This window comes from Amblyomma mixtum, chromosome 1, assembly GCF_055824585.1.
Source record: "Amblyomma mixtum isolate Tamu chromosome 1, ASM5582458v1, whole genome shotgun sequence".
NCBI classification, from domain to species: Eukaryota; Metazoa; Arthropoda; class Arachnida; order Ixodida; family Ixodidae; genus Amblyomma; species Amblyomma mixtum.
In genome coordinates this window covers 25,465,233-25,483,955 of record NC_143012.1, presented here as the reverse complement: position 1 = coordinate 25,483,955, position 18,723 = coordinate 25,465,233, and the positions used below count along the sequence as shown (strand labels likewise).

Here is an 18,723-nt window from a genome sequence, read left to right as displayed (position 1 = left end):
AACTTAATAGAGAAACAGAGTTTCGAATGGCCGAATTTTTTGGTGTATAGTGATCGTGCATTGTAGAAATGTGTTCAGGCTTAGTTTTCAGCAAAAGCTGCATTATATATGTTGGAATAGCTGGCTATTGGGTTATGTGTCCTTGGCCTTTTCCCCGCATGTGGTAGTAGAGGTACAGTATGTTACATGGCTTGACGAAACGTCACAGCAGCCAGGACGACACAGGCTTTCAGTAGCGCCATTCGTCGTGCTCACGCCATTTGACGTGCAGACGCTCGCGTGGCGGGCGCATACACCGCTGGCTTCGTCGTTTCTGCATCACAGCTTTCTGGGTTTTTCAAAGCCGCATCACTCTTGAGCATGGTCACTGCTTCTTACGTCACACCGTCATGTTCGAACTGAAGGAAAGAGGGCGCGGGAGCGGCGCCTCTTCTCCCCGCCAATTCTCGTTCGGAAGGAGCCAGAAGTGAGTTGCAAACTCTACTCGCCTGTGTGAACGAACACTTCATTTCGCTCGGTGCCCGTCGCCAACCAACCAGAGCAACTCGCATCGTCTTCGCCACTCGCCAGAGTGAACGCGCTTTAGCACTCCACTGGTCAATTTGAGCGTATCGCTGTCACACGACGGCGCGACAGTATTTCCAGAGTTCTGCAGTACAACGGAATTACCCTAGACAGGGACCTGTCGCACGACACATCCTTCGACAGGAATCTGTCGCGCGATATAACTCACGACAGGTTCACGACCTTCTCTGTCGGACGACAGTACTTGCGACCAAAACCTGTCACGCGACAAATCTGCGACAGGCACCTTCTTCGCACGACAAAATACAGGAAAGATGTCTGTCGTGCGACAGAACCTACTGGAAACAACTTTGTCGCGCGAAAGAAACCACGACACGAACCTCTGTCTAACGACACAATGCACAAGAAAGCTTGTCTTGCGACACAAAATTTTGTCGCGCGACAGACAAGGAGAACCCTTGACTCCCTTATGTGGCAGCGCGAGAACCATGGATGTTGAAAAACAGCACGGGAGGTAGGGGGCGCAGGCGCCCGCATCTCCCCCGTGCACCGTCAGTGTGCCCTGCTGCCTCGGGAAATGCGGACTCGAACACTGCATGGGCTCGGACCAGCCCGGAAGCCCGGGCCTTACTACGGCCCGTACATAGATGGCCTGTGCCCGCTTTCGATTGGTTATTGCAGGGTGAAGTACACTCGAGAAGTTCTAGCAGTCACACGGATGAAACAGGGCCATGGTGCGGGCTGAGAAAAAAAATTATTCAACGCTTATTTGCAGTTACTTTTTGGTGTCTGCTATAGTTTTATTTTTAATCAATGTTGTCCTGCTGGTTGTACTGGTGCCAGCTAGGTTTCTTGTGGTTGAACTGGTTCGAACCATGAATATCTTGCTGTTCAGTTTGAAAACCATTTTCTTTGTTTCTGTGGTAATAATGGGGTTCTTTGTTCTTTAGAGTGCACTGACATCGCACCGTACACGGGTCTCTACAATTTTCCCTCCATCGAAATCGACCGTCGTGGCCGGGATCGGGATCCCCGCGTCTTTCGGGTCAGCAGCCGAGCTCCATAGCCACTGAACCACCGCGGCGGGTCGCTTTAAGAAATGCAGTTTGTTGTTAACTTCATTGTCCCATGAAGCTTGCCATTTTCCTGTTTATTTCTTACAAATTTCATGCAGTCTTTAAGAGGTATATCCACGTTGTATTTGTACATTACAGGCATGTGCAGCACATGCATCAGCGCTCTCGTTCCCGCTGATTCCCACGCAACTAGGGACCGAGCAGATATTATTGTGTCTGCGTTTCAGCTTTTATTATGTATTCTCTCCTATTATGGGTAAAACTGCATTTCTGGAGTTCAGCGCTGTATTTATGCTGAGGGAGTCTGTGTAGATAACACATTTTTCTATGTTTTTCTTATTTCTTCAACTGCAACAGCAACCCTTCTGCCGTGAAAACTGATGTGTACTCAGGTAGCCTATTTTTTTCTCCTTTCCCTTGTATTACCGCATTCCCAACTTAGTGTGCGGTTTTAGAGCTGTCTGTGTAAAAATCTCTGAATCTTGTACTTTATCCTTCACTGCCAAAAACTCCTGCAGTATACAATCTTGTGGAGCTTGTTTTTTGTGGATGTGCATCAACTTAAGATCGCATATAGAAGGGAAGGTACGTGTACCAGGTGGCAGTGGGTGGGGCCTCGGGGCAATACTGGGCAGTGTGTTCAGTACACCTACTTCTTCGCATTTTTCTTCAAGGCACAGGAGGAGTGGTCTGACTGAGGTTTGTTGTTAAACATTATTTCAATAGGCACTTTGTGACTATGGGGTAGCAGATATGTTTTAGTAGTGAACATGTTTTTAGGACGTATGTGCATATCAGCATGGCAGCGGCAAGGGGTGATAAACTGATCTCAGAGGCTATTTATGGGTGACTTCCTGTATGCTTCATTTGCAAGCTGCAGACCTGAGCTATGTATTAAGTCCAGTCTCCTTAGGTAAGATAGCCTAGCGGAGCCACACACTACGCACCCATAATCTAGGAAAGATCATACTAGAGCACGATAAATGTGCAAAAGGCATGTCCTATCAGAATCTGAACGAACAAACGTAGCGTTTAAAACAGGACACAGAAAGATGAGGACAGGACGGGGCTACATGTCCTATCAGACCCCCACCGTTTTCGTGAGAGGACCTTTAGGACATTTAAGAATCGGGAAGCTTTTTCTTCCGGTAGTTTATGTGTGGATGGAATGTGGGCTTTTTGTTCAAAGTCATACCTAGAAATTTGAGTTCTTTTACTGGTAATTCGGTTTCTCTTAGGTGTAGGGTGGGATTGCTCTGTACACCTCTTTTGAGAGAAAACATGACAAGCAGTTTTCTGGGGAGAGAACTGGAATCCATTTCTGTCTGCCCACATTAGTTATTTATTGTCATCTGTGTTTGTCTCTGACATGTTGGTTGGCGTGCAGGCAGCCTGGAGATCCTCAACATAAACTGAGTACATAAGTGATTTTAGGATTATTCGGGCTAAGGAATTCATTTTTACGACAGCGTCGTGCTTAAAATACACCCCTGTGGTACTCCGTTCTCCTGAACAATGTTCTTTGAGTAGGCTGAACCTAGGCGTACACGAAAGGAATGGTCAGATAGGAAGTCTTTTGTGCAGTTCAGTATCCTTCCTTAAATGCCACGCTCTGTGAAGTATCCCGATCCGCCAAGTTGTGACTTACGCCTTTTCGAAATCGAAGAAGAAAGCAAGACAGTGCTCTCTATGCATGAAAGCCTCTCGGACAATATTTTCAAGGTGAACTAAATGGTCTTTTGTCGAGCATGCTTATTTAAAACATTGATGAATGTCAAGGAGTTCACGCAATTCAAGCTTGAAGGTTAGCCGGATATTCAAAACGCTTTCAAAAGACTTGGCAAGGCAGCTGGAAAGAGCTATGGTCTATAAATACCAGGGGATGTTGGCTGCTTTCCAGGTTTCTGGAATAGTACTATTATGGCTTTCTTCCAGGCTTCCAGAATTTTTCATAGTATCCAAAGTTTACTGCACAAAAGCAAAAACAAAAATTAAGATCTCCAGAGGTATCCTATTTCTTTTTTTGTTAGCGATATTGATACGTGGCGGCTAGAAGCAGTAATGGAAACAGCAGAGGTAATCTGCTACGCAAGGGACCGACGGCTTGGAGTAGTCTCACAGCACACAAGCTCGCACCTCAGCGTCGTCTTCTTAACAAAACCACTTCGTCGTCCTCCCAGCGTCCGTAGCATGACCCCCCTCGCGGCAAAAGCACCGTCCCGGTGCGCACTACACAGGCCAGCTAGACGGCGAGTTGTAAGGTTTGAGGCGGGACACATGGACGATGTCGGTGCGGGGAGCAGCGGCCGAGGATGGCGGATGTAGCGGGGTGATCTCGTACGTCACCGCGGTCACCGGACGTACGACCCGATAAGGGCCTGTATATCGGGGAAGCAGTTTTTCACAAAGGCCCACACGGCGGGAAGGGACCCAGAGTAAAACAAGAGAGCCAGGAGAGTAGGTGACTTCACGACGGCGACAGTCATGACGTCGTTTCTGATTGACTTGGGAGGCTGACAGCCGCTGGCGGGCGACAAGACGGGCAGCGTCGGCGCGAGCGATGGCGTCCCGAGCGTAAGGACTCGTGGAGGCGGTGGCGGGCAGCACACTGTCGAAGGGCAGCAAAGGATCGCGGCCAAAGAGCAGATAAAAAGGGGAGAAACCGGCTGTATCGTGACGCGTAGAATTGTAGGCGAATGTAACAAATGGGAGGCTAATATCCCAGTCGCGGTGATGGTCGGAGACGTACATGGAAATCATGTTGGTGAGGGTACGGTTCAGACGTTCAGTGAGCCCGTTCGTCTGCGGATGGTAGGCCGTGGCGAGACGGCGGCCACGGCGGAGAGCCAGCTTGAGGTCGGGGATCGAATTTAGCAACCTCCACCAAATGATACGTGGCGGCTAGAAGCAGTAATGGAAACAGCAGAGGTAATCTGCTACGCAAGGGACCGACGGCTTGGAGTAGTCTCACAGCACACAAGCTCGCACCTCAGCGTCGTCTTCTTAACAAAACCACTTCGTCGTCCTCCCAGCGTCCGTAGCAATATCGATGGTGTGCTTACATAATTACCATACAAGACGATGTAGAATGCTTCTGTCACCTCTCTGGTAAGTCAACGCAGGTGAAGAAACAAAATTTGTTTCCTGAAATAAAGGTCGGCGGTTCCTGCATTCTCAGCTGTGCTGAGCTACTCCAGACAAACAATCATTCGTATGCTCTCTAAAGCAGTAATGTATTTCATCAGGGCCGAGAGCAGTCTGCTTGCCGGTAGATAAAACTATTTCTTGGATTTTAAGTGATCTATTGAATGATTCATTCATGCAACCGCTTGTTGGAAGTCTGTTTTTCTCAGCTGTGTTTTTGTATTTTAAAACTACTGTGTTTTTGTAGTGTGCAGAACTGGAAACACTTGAGAGATATTCGTCTGGGATGTCAGCTTGTTCCTCTATTCTTGTGTATCAGGGGCTGTAAGAAAAGGAATTGTGAAAGGGAAGAAGTTGCCATTTATTTTACGAGCTTGCTCCCACATTTTTTTGGATGTGATTAAACTCTTTACAGATGATATGCAATTTTTCCAGGAAGCTTTCTCGGCACTGTGACGGATATGCGGTGCATTAGCTCTCACCTTTTTAAAATTTGTAAGGTTCTCGTGAGTCGCGTACCTGCGAAAAATTCCCCAGGCATCATTTAGCTCCTTTTTCGCTTTCTAAATCCTTTGTGTTGTGGGAGTGGTTTGAACCACTCCTGAGGACTGAGGGACAGCTCAACATGCCGCAAGGATGATGCAGGGTGTAAACATTTGATTCAGTTCATCAACACTAAGATGGTCTGCAAATATTTTTTTCTAGAGAGGCCATTTCCCGAAACAGCTCCCAGTAAGCTATGTGAAGCCTTCAACGAAGTGGTTTATTTGGGATGATTGATGGTGATTACTACAGGCAGGTGATCACTTCCCTACGGGTTGTTAAGGGCATCCCATTTAAATCCATAAAAACCGATGGTGAACTAAAAGACAAGTCTATACAGATCATTTTCCCTGAGCTTGGAGAACAGTACGAGTTTTTACCTGCACTAAGCAGGCAGACATTTCACAGAATGAACTCTTCAGAAATACAACCCTTAGTATCTGTTTGCTCACTTCCCCAAAAACTGAAGTGAGCATTAAAATCCCCACCTACCAGATATGGCTCTGGTAGCTGCTCTAAAAGCGTTCCTAAGTCGTGAAGTGCAATTCTAATACGTGGCTCGAGATATATAAAAGAACATATTGCAATTGTTTTAAAATGAAAGATGGTGACTGAAACGGCCTCATATTTGGTTTTTTGCTTTATTTCACGGGTTGCAACACCACTCTGGACTATAATAGCAATGCCTCCTGAGAGCCGATTAGCTTGCTCTCAGTCACACCAAAAGACTTTACACTTCTAGTTTTTGGTCTCCTGTGGGCATAAAGCTAAAGGGGAAAGTGTGTTTAAAAGCTCTTTATGTCACTGTAGTTATTTATTAGTCCTCGGCAGTTCCACTGCGTAAGGAACGCCATGCTGGATAATTTTTAATAGTAGTTAAAAACTTAAGATACTGTTTTTGGGAGTGCCTTCACTACGGTCTTTTCTTTTTCACTCAAGGGAGCTATGTCGCCGCTGCGGGGGGGGGGGGGGGGGGGGGGGGGGGGGGGGGAATACTGCGTTGTGTCCATTGCCTCACTAGAGGCTCTGAAGACCCGCGGAAAACCTGTGTGGGTGTTCGGTTTGTGGGCCTCTCCAGACTGAGGGAAGCCTTACGGGCAGCTGACTGAGGGGCCGGCGGGCCCTTTGGCAGGGCAGCCTTCGCTGAGTCAGCCAAGGGCGGGCCTGCCTCAGGCTTTGCCTGGTCATTGGCCGAGCCCAGTGTGGTGTACTGCCCCTGCACACCACACCGGCGAAATTTGTTTTTGCTGTGAACTGGAATGTTGAGGGGAGTCCTTTTCTTGCTACTTGATATGCTATATTTTCCTTTGTCTTTAAAGTTATCTCTCTCTCTTTTCCAGGACACAACCTTGAATAGGTGGGGTGGTCCCCCTTCACAGTTCGCGCATAGTGGTGTAGCGTTGCGGTCCACAGATTCACGATCATTTAAAGCCCATTTGGCACATGTTTGGCAGATGCGACAGCTCTGGAAGCCACGGCCGAATCTTTTGACACTTCAAGCACTGTCTGGGATTTGGGATATATGGTCTTAGTTTTTTAAGATGTCCTACTTGTATGGATTCGGGGAGTTGGCTGAACGCAAAGGTCAGGACTATGTGCTTTGTTGGCGTTTCCTTGTAGTCTTTTCGAATTTTGATGTGATGGACATCGGTGACGGTCTTTTAGACCCTCCAACATTTCTTCTTTTGAAAGGTTGAGAAAATTGTGTTCGGATATTACACCATTCACTGTAGCCAAGGCCCAAGGCATCAGTCAAAGATTTAGAAACAATGAAAGGAGATATTGTTCTAGCTGGATGGTCATCATCTTCACCATGCACACGTTTGGAAAAATCAAAGCGAAAGAACGGGATGGAAGAAAGGGGACACGGACAAGCGCTTCAGTCCTGTTCTTCTTTTGCGCTGATTTTTCCAAACATGCATCCCCTCCAACTTGCCCAGTTCAGCATTCTTGTGCAGTTCACTATGTACCACATGGTACCTAGGAAAAAGTTTTCTTTTTTGCAGGAATTCTGCTGTTACAGCAGTACACACTTTTTGAGGGGGCTATTGTTTTGTGGAAGAGGGGGAGCCATGAAATGAATATGTTTTTCGGCTGTGGTGCCAGCCACCCACCAAGGAGCCCAACAAAGGGATGGGACAGGGACTTGCACGCAAGCCCTGCCCGCACCAGCTGTACACCTGAACTATAACAAAATATAACGCAACTCAGGGTAGCTGGCCACACTAAGTTAACCCTCGCTGGCAGGACAAATGGAAAAACAAGAAGTGAGTAAGAGACAGGAGAGTTGTGAGAAAGGAATAGGAAAGTTAAAGATAGAGGTGAGGACAGGAAAAGGAGACTGCCGATTTCCACCGGTAAGGTTAGGTGGGTGGTGCCGTCTACAGGAATCTGGGACCAAAGTGGTGTGTTGCCTCCGCCGAGGGGCCTTGAAGGTCTAAACACTCGGCGTCGGCTCAACCGCCAGGATTCCCTTTTCCCCAGACACGGCTGAGCCATGCACGGCTAAGCGTGGGTGCTCGGGTCTGTAGCTATGCACTGCTTACCATCATCCCACTGCGAGGATGTCCCTGCAGATGCTCAGGAACTCGTGGTGTCGCAACTCTCCAACATCTGCACGCTGCACACACCCCTGCGGGGAAAAATTTTAGTAGTGCTCACTTCTAACACTGAAGTGCTTATTGCCTGACTTTTTTGTCAGTCGCCTTATTAAGTAATCACTTTCATGCGAGGTAATCTCATTACTGGTTCAAATGGTGCACAGCGTAGTTAACATTTGTGGGTGTGAGGGTTAGCAGCGTAGGGCTGGGTTGTGCAGATGTTTTTATGGCACAGTAATGAGGTGCATATGGCACATAGTGGGACGGCTATGCAGGTTGCATGATACAGGAGTGTAAGGGCTTGGCATGCACGGATGGCATCAACAACACGATGTCTACCATGCAGCCATTGCTATAAAATACCGTAGAAAACAGATGTGCCTGACAATGACAATTCACAGGGCCCGATAAGAAGCTCCCAGAAAAGTACCGCAACAAACAATGCGAATGAAGATGTCTTTATTCACAACGCTATATGAGCATGAAAGGGAACAATGTGGTGCAGCCCGCATGCATTCTATAGTTCCAAACTATGTACTTAAAACTTTCACACGACAGATTTCGAGTCATCCAAATTTCACCATGAAAAACTTTTGAAGGGTGCAACAGCCGTTGAAGCAGCAAAAGATAAATGATATAAACCTACTACAGTTTACTACGCAGAATGAAATTTTTCAATCAATGAGGTTTATAGATTCATAGTACTTGTGCCTGCACAGTATGCATGCAGCAGTGCAATCGCTTCTGCTCGCAAAAAACTGTGAAGGCACAAAGTTATTGAGGCATTGAAATCTGAGAGCAGACTGGCTGATGAAGTAGTGAGTCATGCTGAAGGCCTCCGATATCAACCAGTCAAGTAGCAAGTAGGCCGCATGCATGTGGCTTGCCTCATGCTTTGCCTGGCAGTGGATGCACACCGGTCGATGGCGTTCATGACCCCAATGCATTGAGACATGGGGACTGACTGAAGGCTCAGGTGACATGGATCACAAAAGTCTGTACTCTGCCAGCTCCACCTCAACCTCCGCTGAGGGAGTTACACAGGCTATCCGCTTGAAGAAATGCTTAACTGTGCCTATCGGAAGTGGCTCTGCAGTTTTTCAGGGCTCACTTTCAGGCACTGATTGAAGCCAACACTGTCTGTAGGAGGCACCAGATTTGCCCACATTCAGATCTCAGTCCCCACTTAAAACGTGAACATAAGACAGGCCAGACACCCTTGAGGAACAGTTAGGCAGTGGAATGGTGAATCATTAAAATTCACTGTACAAGTCATACGTGTTCATCTCTGTCTTTTTCACACCAATACATTTTTTTGAAGAATGAAGCCAATGCCCCACACGAAAGTATTCAGTGGCCCAAGCTTTGAATGTAGTCCTTACCTACACAATCTCACAATGGAATGTCTAGTATCGTAGCAGGATCATAGCAATGCCAGTGATCATCGCAATCAAAGAAGTTCAACCCTTGCAATAAGCAGTGCTACACCACAGAAAGTGACCAGCAAAAAAAAGCTTCCTTATGGTGTACCAGGTAGGCAAGTTCCATGGGATCATTCATAAATCAAAACCACTAGCCACTTGTCTGTCCCAGAATTTTCTCCTCAATAAGCTCTCTTGCTTTAATACTTCACAGCAATAGAAACGAGAAGCCACAGAGGCCTTGTAATAGGGTAAATATTAAGAATGTAAAGCTAAAAAATGACTCGTGGTGCAAAAGACCTGCACCTGTGCAGTAAATGAAAACACTTCCAAACTGCTGAGATGCAAAGTTTTTTAAAAAGCTTTAATACAATAAAACCATAAAACACTAAGAACACCTGCTGAAACTTGCACTTACAAAAATACCACTTTATTAAGTATTCTCCTCTTTTTAAATTATAGAGCGCAGTCTGCATAAGGTAAAACAGCAAGCATGGAGCATAACTCTTGTGTACACTGAATCCAGACCTCGAAACACTGTCTGACCTTTTTAACCGGCTTGTTAGACACTGCAGCAAAGAACAGGACACGCTCCACCACCTACCTCCGCATTCCTAAGGCAGCAGAACTGTGCAGACACTTTATACTCCAATGTTGCATTTTCAGAACCATAATACAAGTAAAACCACAAACATTAACAAATAAAAGGTAAAAGAAAAAATAGATTCTGACAAACAAATTACAAATGCAGCTGCCTGGAAGCTCAACATTTTGTTTGCAATCTTGTTACAGGCAGAGCAACAATATGGCTTAAATTCGGTGACTAGCTTGGGAAGAAAAACTGGTGCATTCAAAAGTCCTGTTCTTCACCGGACGACAGCTTCTCTTCGTTTGCCTGTCAGTACATAGAAGGCGTGAAGAAAAAGCACATTCACTCCATTAATTCAAAGAGTTCAACAAGTCCATACAGATGCAGTGCCGATGTTCACATAGACTGCTTGCCCTTAAAGCCTGCCAAGACAGGTTTAGGATGGAAATGCAAAGAAGATGTGCACGCATTTACCAAGTTAACATTACAAGCTCGCTCGACTGTCTTGAAAAAGTGAATAGAATGCACTATATTAACGGTCAACCAGTTTCGGTGCTTGAGAATGCTAAAGGTAATCACAGTGGGACTAAACTTTGGATCAGGTTATAAGTAGACATACAAAAAATGAAGGGACCAGAAAATCTTTTCGTCATACCGAAAGTACACCTTAACAGAGGTGCCCCCAGAAATGGTATGTACGCACATTATGCATGTCCAAATATGTGTTACATGAAAACAATGAATGAAATGACCTTGCAATGAGAGGATAACTGCAAATGGGACATATTAGGTGTTTCAGGGAAGACTAAGTAATTTTTAAAAATAGGATTTTTGAGGTAAAATATGGCTTTCATGGCATGGTATTACCAGTGTTGGCGCACACGAGAAAACAGGTGAATCACCTTAAAGGGGGGAGCCTCGTCTTGAAAAAAAAAATTTTATTAGTATAGACCAGATTCTTTTACCCTCACACGCAGGCTGCTGGCGCGCCCCTACTCTCGACACCAGTCGCCATCTATCGGCACGCGTGGACCGATGGACTGCGGGTCGCGCCGGCGCCGCGCGTAGAATGCATGTTTACGTGTTCGCTTCTGTCGTTGTAGTGCTTCATCATAACGTATGAGGGTGTGTGCTGTGCGTCACTACTCACATTTTCCCTCTACCAGACAGTACTGCGGTTATCTTGCGCGCAGTTAGTCGTTAACGTGACATCTCCGAGTTTTTTTCCGTTCATTTGGATGTGAGTAAGTGCGGCGAGGCAGTGCGCGTCTGTCTCGTTGTTTATGGCCAACATGATGATATTAATATTGATGATTAGCGCTCGTGTCCTGTCTTCACCTTTTCTGTGTCTCGATTTTCGCACTACGTTTTTCAATGATGATATTCTGCTGGCTCAGGATTCTAAACGCTGGCACCACAGCGGCAACGCTGCTCCACCGAGCCGCTGGTGCGGCGGCGCTGCTCAGGGAAATTCTGGAATAGTATTGCAAACAGCAAGGATTTTTCCCGCGGAGTAGTCGGCCAGGTAGCGTACGGACTGGAAACCGGCACTTCTAAGCAGATTTCTGCGCTGGCGTGTCGTTTGTTGCCGTCTTTTACGTGCGCTAGCATCTATGATAATTTTAGGCGCAGGAATGTGGATTTATTGATTTCAATCAGTGGTGTAGTAACTGGATAGGCGAGCTGCAGACTGAAGGTTGTCCCGACGAAGCATGTGTTTTCGATCACCTCCTTGCGCTGAGCTTGCTCTAGTTCCCATTGAACACATTTCATGCACAGGATTGTAAGCACGACCGCTACCGATTTCAGTTGCTCTTTCGCACGCATGTCATAGGGATCAAGGAGGGGTAAAGAGTTTACCGTAGTGTCTTTCTGCTTTTGCTATCTACGTTAATCATAGGAAAATATGCGCGATTTTAATACATTCATTAAAATTTAGCCAAACGCCTACGCAACGCTGTCACACGCAGCGAGAGCTACCGAATAAAATGAACGCGACTTTGGACCTCAGAATTCGTGAAAGCTGGATTCGCTGCTAATATCTATTCAAGCTTTCATAATTTGAGCAAAAGTACGTTTTTATGCACCAGGTTGCATAAACCATAAAAATTTTGTTTTTTGTTGGCGCTGCGACTCAGTTAAGCTAACAGCGGTAATTTTTGATAAACTGGCGCACCACGCATGCGACAAGAAAGCCCTGTTTGTGGCTGATACTCTATGGCTGAAGGATTAAGAGTGCATGGGAGTTGGAACTGCATGCTAGCCGCACACCTAATACTTGATATTGAACAAAAAGTTTCTTTTTTTTGCAGTGGAGCACCAAGACGGTAACGATATAAGCATGTACGCGTTCTAAGCGTCAGCACAATTCACGTGAATGTCAAACTAAATTTCATTAAAACGCATCAATGTGCTCCCTCTGATAACGTGAATACTTCCTACAACACAGCCACGCAGCGGAAGTATGCTCGGCAATGTTTTTTTTTAGCGCCCGAAGCGCGGCTATATGCAGGCGCGGCCACGGAGCTGCCGCAGCCCCGCAGTCCCCAAAGAAACGCCCGCACCGCGGCGCACCAGTCGGCGGAAAATGGCCGCGCCCAGGAGCGGCTCTGGATTCTGGTCTATAGTCAGGAAATCTTCAGGGAACATGTATTTTTGTATGCCAATTCTAAATAAGTCATTTAATTTCATGTAAAACAATTCCTTGAGCACTTATGCAATTGTTATGAAAGTATTTTGAGAACAGCTTTCAAGAAATTTGTTGCGGGAAACTTGCTGAAATGTACGCCATTGGGTTCTCTTGACATAAGGGAATGCAATAAGGGCAAAATTGTCTTCCTGCCTACCACAGAATTTCAGTTACAGGGTTTTGAAGTTGTCACTTCAGAAATGCGAAGAAAAGTTTGTATTCCTGTTTCTGAAGTGGCAGCTTCAATGCCATACAACTCAAGTTCTATGATAGGCAGGATGGTAATTTTACCCTTATTGGATTCCTCAGTGTCAAGAAAACCCAATGGTATACATTTCCAGCAAGTTTCCTGCAGCAAATTTTCTTGAAAGCTCTTCACAAAATACCTGCATAAAAATTTTTTAAGTGCTCAAGAGTTGTTTTATATGAAATTAAGTGACATATTTAGAATCACCACGCAAAAGTACATGTTCCCTGAAGATTTTGCAATTGTGACTACAATAATAAAAATTTTTTTTCAAAACAAGGCTCCCCCCTTAACTAGTAAGCTGGTTAACTAATTTCCAATAATTAACTTTTTAACTTTTAGAGTCAGACACCTGGTTACAACTAGATTTGAAGCTGGTCCTTAGTAACCGCCATACCAGTTTTATAATTTCGAAAACGCAATTACCCTCAGCGCTGCGGCTCGACCAAATTTGGCTATTTCGACTAGTTATGTGCAATGGAGGGGTTGCTTTGCCTGCATGCTCTTCGAATGCGCATGTATTTTGGCACGATGTAGTCAAAATTTGTTAGGTTCTTCTCCACATTTACGACATGCCTACTGTGGCCACAGAAATGAACAGCTTCTCTGCACAAACAAGGATCTACTGTGGCATAATCAAATCTATTAAGAGACATATTAGTCAGAATTCCAAGGTCTACCTAGTTATCACAGCCAGACAGAATGGCAATGCATTACTTTAAACTAAATTCAACTAAAATAGGGTGACTTGCTGATGAATTTAATTTCTCGTGCCTAATTCAGCTGTGACTGGAATTAAAGTCACAAAGTATCACAGTTTGTACACCAAGTGATGTTAAATTTCATGCACCAATAGCCAGAGGAGTTTCTAACTTCCAGTTCCTTCCGAATAATACTTGAGGCAGGTTGAAACGTTCTTTCAGCAGAGGAAGAGCATGTGAGATATGATTCCATGAAAATTTGTGTCGGGGACATGGTAACTGCAGTGCTGTGTCAAAAAAAAAAAAAATGGACAGTGATCCTTCGTACCCTGAGCAGACAAGGCAACACTTACGTCCTCGGAATCGGCCAGACTCAAGTCAAACGGCGGTGGCGGGAAGGCAGACCATCTCCTGAAAACAGGCACGGTCGACAACAATGTTGCAAGTGCAAGCACAAAGCTAGATAACGTCAGGATGGGAAGAAGGCTCATGCACCAACTCTGCCAATAAGCCACAGCAAAACTGTCCATTCGGTGCAGCTGGTGGCAGCTGCGCATGCTTTGGTGAAAACTCGACAGCTCACGTCAGAAAAAAGCCCCTCAAAAACTGTGGCTAGTGTGCATTGATGCCAGCCGTTGCCAACAAGTGGCTCCTGGCACCTGGTTATGTTACTGTTACGTTACAGTTACGTCATGCCGCAAAAACTGGAATATGGGTCGAACTTTTTCTCAAAAGAAACATGGCAAAAAGCCGGCCCTCGTCTCATATACCCGTCATTTGCGGAAAAACTAAGAAAGTCTTGCAACAATGGGCGGCTGAAGTCAACAGCCTCCATCACCATCGCCATCAGCAGCAGCGCAGTGTGGGGACGTTGTGGCACCGCCGTTTTGCGTTTCCGTTGTCACAAAGTTATTTTGGTTTGTGGCTGGGTGGTGTCGGCGTGCAAATCTCTCCCCGCAGAGATAGTGTGCAAGTCTTTTAGCAAATACAGCATAAGCAATGCGCTAGACGGCACAGAGGATGATGCTCTATGGGACGTGTGCAGCGAGAACCAATCGTCCTCCGACTTGAGTTGGGACGACTCTGATGGCTCGGAGTAACGCTTCCACACTTTGTGCTCTTCTCTGTACTGTACACCTGGCCAGTTTTTTAACACTATCGCGCGACCATCGCCTCGCGTGTTTGTCAGTATCTCATCACGGCACGAAGCGGCGAAAGAAGCGAGAGTATGCACATGTGTACACACGTGCACATCTCGTTTGTTTCGCCGCTCAGCGCCGTTAATAAGGCGCTGACAAGCACACGGGTCAATGTCCGCGCGCCAGTGTTAAAAAATTGGCCAGGTGTACAGACGAGCAGCATCTAAATGAAAATAAATACTGTCACCATTGTGCAACCGGTTGAATCGCATATGTTTCAAGGTAAGGGTGTGACTCGGTACTTTGCCACTGAAAAAGATTTTTTTCGTTTTTAGGACTGGTTAGTTGGGGGTTCGACCTATATTCCAGTCCGACCTATATTCTGGCTTTTACGGCAGTTAATTTACGTCACGTTAAGGTTAGGTTATGCAGAATAGCAGCAGATGCAAAAGAGCTGCCCCTCTTCAGTTTTGGAGCTATGAGAGTGACCACTCATGTGCATAGGCCCAAGCTTTTTACTGCCAAACCACAGCTACTGTACAACCGGCGTGCTCAACAAAATCTAGGAATTCAAACGTTTTCCCCCATAGGATATTAATGTGTGGCTGAAGGGGATATGGTCTGTACGCTGCTGGAGAAAATAGACTCAAGTGCGATGCTCAAGGAATGCTGGCAGACCTTGACTGGACTTTCTCAGACGTGGAGAGAAGCGTCGGTGTGCTGTGCATCCGCTTGCCAGGCCGGTGCCGAAGTGGCTTCGGTGTTGACCTGTTGCCAAGAAAAGATGTACAACTGCTGTCACACGAAGAAAGAACAAAAAAATACTGCCCTAGGAGTAAATAAAAAAAACACTGCCAAGAATGGCCCAATCCAAAAAGCGCCAGCATGTTGAGTGCCACCAAACTGCCTGTCATACCATTATTTTCAACAACTGCACTACCCTCTTTGTACGGTGTTCAGCAATTACATCAGAATGAAGAGCTGAACGCAGGTTTTGCACCATGCAAGATTTTTACCTGCAGCAAAATATTTGATCCCTTGCAAAACTCACACTAAAAAACACCATAAGAATTTATTTATTTATTTGTACTTCACAGGCCCCAAACAGCATTGGGTGACATTACAGAAATGATAGACATTATAGAGCAAACAGACTGACTGCAACATATGTGCTGCTGAGCTGCTGAAGTATGGAAGACAAGTGATTCTTTTTTGCTGCCTTGCACGTTTAATACAGTACTGACAGTTCACGAAATCTATCCTGCAAAGGTCCTGTTTCTATGGTACAAAATTTAAGTGCTTTGTATTGACGGGCTCTTCTATATCTGCTCTTTGGTAATTTACATTCTTGTAGTACTGCACCTACAATTGTTACTGGCATCTTCTTGTGCAGTACCATGTGACAATTATTTTATGTGCATTTGACCCGCCCTGCTAAATTGTATGCGAGGTCCCAGGCATTCTTTCAAGCTGCTTCATTAGCACCATCGTCATCAACAATAATGAAAACAACTACACTAACTCCACTGCGATCCAAAGGCTTCCCACATCTCTCTTCAATTGGACCCAGTCCTGTGTGCCAGCTGTGGCCATTCAACCCCGCAAACTTCCTTATCTCATCTGCCCACCTGATTCTCTGCGGCCCACTGCTGTGTTTGCCTTCCCATTGAACGCATACCCTGAGGACCCACCGGTTATGGTGCATTCACATTACATGCTCTTCCAACGCTCCTTTCTTCCCCATTTCGACGAGGATATCAATAACTTGTGCTTGTTCCCTGACCCACACTGCTCTCTTCCAGTCTCTTCACTATACTCCGTTTCATACATAACTGTCAACGCTGCCAAAGGTACGAAAGTAGTCCGCTGCAAAAAACAAGCAAAATGTATCCGTCCGCCTCGCGTCGTGGTACAAAGCGTGCGCCTGTCTGTTCATTTTACAAAGGGCCTAGGTTCGACTTCCGGCTTGGCTGGTTTTTTTTTTCTTTTCTTTTTTATTTTTCTTATAATTATCATTAAGTAGAAACTCGAAACTGTCAAACTCTAATGCCTACTTTGAAAAACACTGCGCTATTTACTTGCGCTGCTTACTTGTTTCCAAGGGAAAAAGCAGTGTATTGGCGATGGATGTGATTGCTAAGTGCTGTTCTCGGGCGTTCAGTGACTCTTTTGCATGCGGCACACAATGAATCATTAATTGTGTGGTGATAGAATTCAGTGCGGCATCGATTATTCCGAGCAGCCTCGGCTAGCGGCAACCCGGCATTGATCGGCGTACTCAGCGGCTTTAAAGTGAGCGGCGTCTGATTTGGGAAGTCTCCACTTTTGAGCTGTTGTCACAAGGAAAATTCTTTGAAGAGCTTCCGTTCCTAGTAATGTTTTGTATTAGATGTCGGATTCGGTGTGTTATCGGTGTAAGCTAGTGCGATGAGACGGGGATTGTTGAAAGCTGTGTATTTGGGCCGTGAGCAGAGATTCCGCTGCGCAGGTCATCGAACGCAACAAGTGGTGTCGTATATTAGCGCACTTGCCGCTGCAGTTGATATTGTTATTGTGAGAAGCCAACGACGAGGTTCCATGGTTCCTGAATAGGGCGCAGAAAGAGGTTGACGAAGCTCGCTGTTCGTTCTCCACACAGTAGCTTGTCACCATCCTCTCGCGGTAACAATATAAACGAGTAAAAATTCGGACTTCTTACACACCAATGAGATGTAAGCGCAGCGTGAGTGAACGTTGCGGCTGGCATTTAATTGTTGACATCCGATTTCATGTTTTTAATCTTTGTAAATATCATCTTTGAAACAAAAGTTGTCCATTTGCTCGATCGTAATCTACTATCGTTGTTTTTCACTGCTGCCACAACTCACAAGAGTGTATAAACTGTGCTGTAGGTTATGGAATGGTATATATAACATTTGCTAAGCGTATCATGTGAGTGGCCTACAGCGGTTGTACGGTCGGTGATTTTTACAGACAAGAAAACAGCGCACCAGGTCTTGGAGGAAAGAAATGCTTCAGGTGATCCACTCGAGCAGACGACATGAACGGCCGGCCTGCGTGGCCGGCCTAGCTGCGAAAGCCTGATACAGGAGGGACCGGAAAAAAACCCAAAAAACTAAGGCACTTTATTTTGCAGAACATAAAAAAAAAAGCAATCTTTTTGCAAAACAAAGCACCGTTATCGTTATACTGAAATATCAACCAACATTTACTTCAATTTTGAGTTCACTGCGATTTTTACTTTTGACGCACTACATTACGATCCGGACGAGGAGCGCGAACAGGCGCAGCAGCCTTGGCTGCGTTGACTGCTATGTATGAAACGGAGTATAGGTGCGTGCGAAAATTCGAAATTTCGATTGTTTGTTTGCTCATCCTGTGGAATGACATGTAAACCTACAGCAAATGACTGTAAACCTACTGCAAGGGTAGCAATCGGCTAACTGGCTATGGATATTTCGCTTTGCTGCTGAGTTCACATGCTACTAACATCCAGAAAGCCACCTCTAGGCATGACAAACATCAAGCAAGCACATTATTAATGTAAGCTCTCCTCCATGAAGAGGCTTGACAAAGAAAAGTTTTTGTATGTGGCAGTTCTTTACAACGAAGCGAGCCAAAGCCTAAGCCACCCCAAAAACAGCAATTCACACCAAGTGGCTGAAGAAAAGACATTATGACAATAGATAAACCTGTGAATGAGGAAAATTAAATCACCCAAAACCTCAACCCCACGATTCCAGCTGCATCGCGACAAACCAACCTTTTGGGCGAGTAGTCACAGTCGAATAAACCAAGCGCAGACCCATTCGATGAGAAGTGCATTCTAAGTCTGTCTTGGTGTGCTGAGCTGGGCCCTTGGCTCAAAATGGAATCCTCGAAGACTTCATCTGCAAGGATGTGCAATGAGAAGCTCAGTTTGGCAGCATTTATTCCGCCCCCGTCCAATTACATCTCGGGATAAACATGACCAGCACAAGTACTGATGTTGTTCCAGATGGACTGAGAAGCCAGTGAAACAAGGAACTGCCTCCAGAAAGGAGAAACCA

The 18,723-nt window shown here is 45.7% G+C and overlaps 1 protein-coding gene across 8 annotated transcripts in view; it reads right to left on the bottom strand.

Moving 5' to 3' along the window:
* Window positions 1-18,723, bottom strand: part of LOC149365785 (nucleoredoxin-like protein 2) — a 109,780-nt gene that overhangs the window by 70,959 nt on the left and 20,098 nt on the right. For 3 of the 8 annotated variants that reach the window (XM_089546193.1, XM_089546170.1, XM_089546186.1), the window contains exons 10-13: window positions 18,438-18,564; window positions 15,353-15,442; window positions 13,889-13,946; window positions 7,835-7,920 (exon numbers count right to left, since the gene is read on the bottom strand). In XM_089546193.1, the coding sequence (XP_089402319.1) occupies window positions 7,837-7,920; window positions 13,889-13,946; window positions 15,353-15,442; window positions 18,438-18,564 (359 nt within the window). In that variant the 3' untranslated portion in view covers window positions 7,835-7,836. Of the gene's footprint in view, window positions 1-4,639; window positions 5,068-7,834; window positions 7,921-9,647; window positions 10,205-13,863; window positions 13,947-15,352; window positions 15,443-18,437; window positions 18,565-18,723 lie in introns of those variants that run through there. The other 5 variants (XM_089546179.1, XM_089546201.1, XM_089546204.1 and 2 more) reach the window with 5 other exon arrangements.